General features: G+C 44.6%; 1 protein-coding gene across 1 annotated transcript; it reads right to left on the bottom strand.

The window, feature by feature from the left end:
- Positions 1-620: 620 nt before the first annotated feature.
- Positions 621-1,029, bottom strand: LOC102519865 (40S ribosomal protein S17-like). Its single transcript, XM_032488214.1, has one exon. It carries the CDS (start codon positions 1,027-1,029, stop codon positions 622-624), a length of 408 nt encoding a protein of 135 aa, XP_032344105.1. The 3' UTR covers position 621.
- Positions 1,030-1,656: the final 627 nt, after the last annotated feature.

The following is a 1,656-nucleotide window of genomic DNA, read 5'->3' as shown; positions in this document are numbered from 1 at the left end:
TATTGCTCACAGATCTTAGAGGAGATACACTGCATGCCTTAAGGGGCCATGCAAGGAGGTCAAGGTGGGGTGCTGGCAAAGAACACGGCAGGACCTGGGGCACATGTCTTGATTAGGGTCTACAGATGAAGTGCTTTGGTATTCCCTGCCTAAGTCTAGATTGGTCAATTCAAAAGAAAAAGAGCGGGATGGTGTGTGGCCTTCATGGGGGGTGGGGGGGTTGGGGGTCTTATCTAGGGGATGCACAAAGCGAAGGCCTTAGGAAGCAGAGGAGAGCAGGGGAGAGTGCTTACCATGAGTGGCTGGGAAAGTCATACCAGGATCTTACATTTACTTGTGACTCTAAAAGCTGTTATTATCTAGGACATGCACTTACGGGATGGGCTAGAGTCAGTTCAAGGCCCCTGCAGGCTGGCTGGCCACATAAAAAGGATGCCAGGGCAGCAATATTAGGGAGTAGCTTAGCTAAATTCTCAGCAGTGGCAAGTAGCCACGCTGTCCTCACATGCAGACTATAGAGAGAGGAAGTGTGGACCAGACAACCCCATTCCTTAGCCTTACTCTTTTTGTTGTTATTGTTGCCTGAGGCTTATTGAAAATATTACAGCACCACAGAAAGATTCAAATGGCTCTGGGTGGTGTTTTGAAATTCATCCCAGCTGCAGGCTGAGTGACCTGCAGGTTAGACAGACTGCCCAAGTCTAAGAGTTTCAGCATGTCCCTAGTGTCAGTATCTACTTCACTCATCTCCTGACTCAGGGCTGAGACCTCAGGAACGTAATTATCTCTCCTCTCCCTCTCCTGCCCCTGCAGCTGGATGGAGATGCCCCTCACTGGGCCTCTCTGAATCCGCTTCCTTGGGTGTGTGACACAGTCTGCTATCTTGTTGTGGAGCTTCTTGCTGGGAATAGTGGCGATCACCTCACACACGTGCTTGTTGGTGGGAAAGTCATTACCCAGGCGTGTGTGGTACTTCTCAGTGATGACGCAGGCTGCCTTCTTCACAGTTTTGGTGGGGATGTGGCCCATGTTGGGAGGTCCTTGGTAAAAGAGGAGGCCTTACACTAAAATAGACATGTGAATAGCAAAGAAATAAATTACTTGCACTGTACAAAAGTTAAGTGAAGATAAAGATTTTAATATATATATATATATATATATATATATATATATATAAACTCTAGCTACAGATGAGTTCTCATAGGTTATTTTATTTATTATCTCAGTCTCATAGCAAAGTTAATATTTGCTTGAGGCCAGCAGCACTGTGGGGAATGTGGACTGCTCAAGCACCTGGGCTTCAGGCTCTGTTGATAGGTAGCTTCAGTCCACTCTCACTTCCCTGTTTATAACCTATGAGAAGAGAAGGTACTAACTTACCTTCTTAGGTTTTTAAGTGACTTGTGAACGATATTTAAAAGATGAGTGAGGGGGGTCTCTTTTTACTTTATAAGGCTTTATTTCAAAGCTCTTCTTCATCTTTATTCCTTACTGTTTTCTTTGTGAAATGGAAGCAGGAACAGAACTATTTCTCAAGGTGACTCCTTGAGCCTACCTAAATTGTTTGATTGAATTGATTGGTTCCCTTCTAATCAGAAAAGGCTTTCTTGGTAACCATTTACTCATTCCAAATTTATCTTGCTCAAGCTGTTTTCC

Source organism: Camelus ferus, chromosome 9, assembly GCF_009834535.1.
Source record: "Camelus ferus isolate YT-003-E chromosome 9, BCGSAC_Cfer_1.0, whole genome shotgun sequence".
Classification (NCBI taxonomy): Eukaryota; Metazoa; Chordata; class Mammalia; order Artiodactyla; family Camelidae; genus Camelus; species Camelus ferus.
This window is presented reverse-complemented; position numbering and strand designations above follow the sequence as displayed.

What these genes read in the sequence shown, in the direction of transcription:
- LOC102519865 (XM_032488214.1), bottom strand. Translation starts at nt 1,029, where the DNA reads ATGGGCCACATCCCCACCAAAACTGTGAAGAAGGCAGCCTGCGTCATC.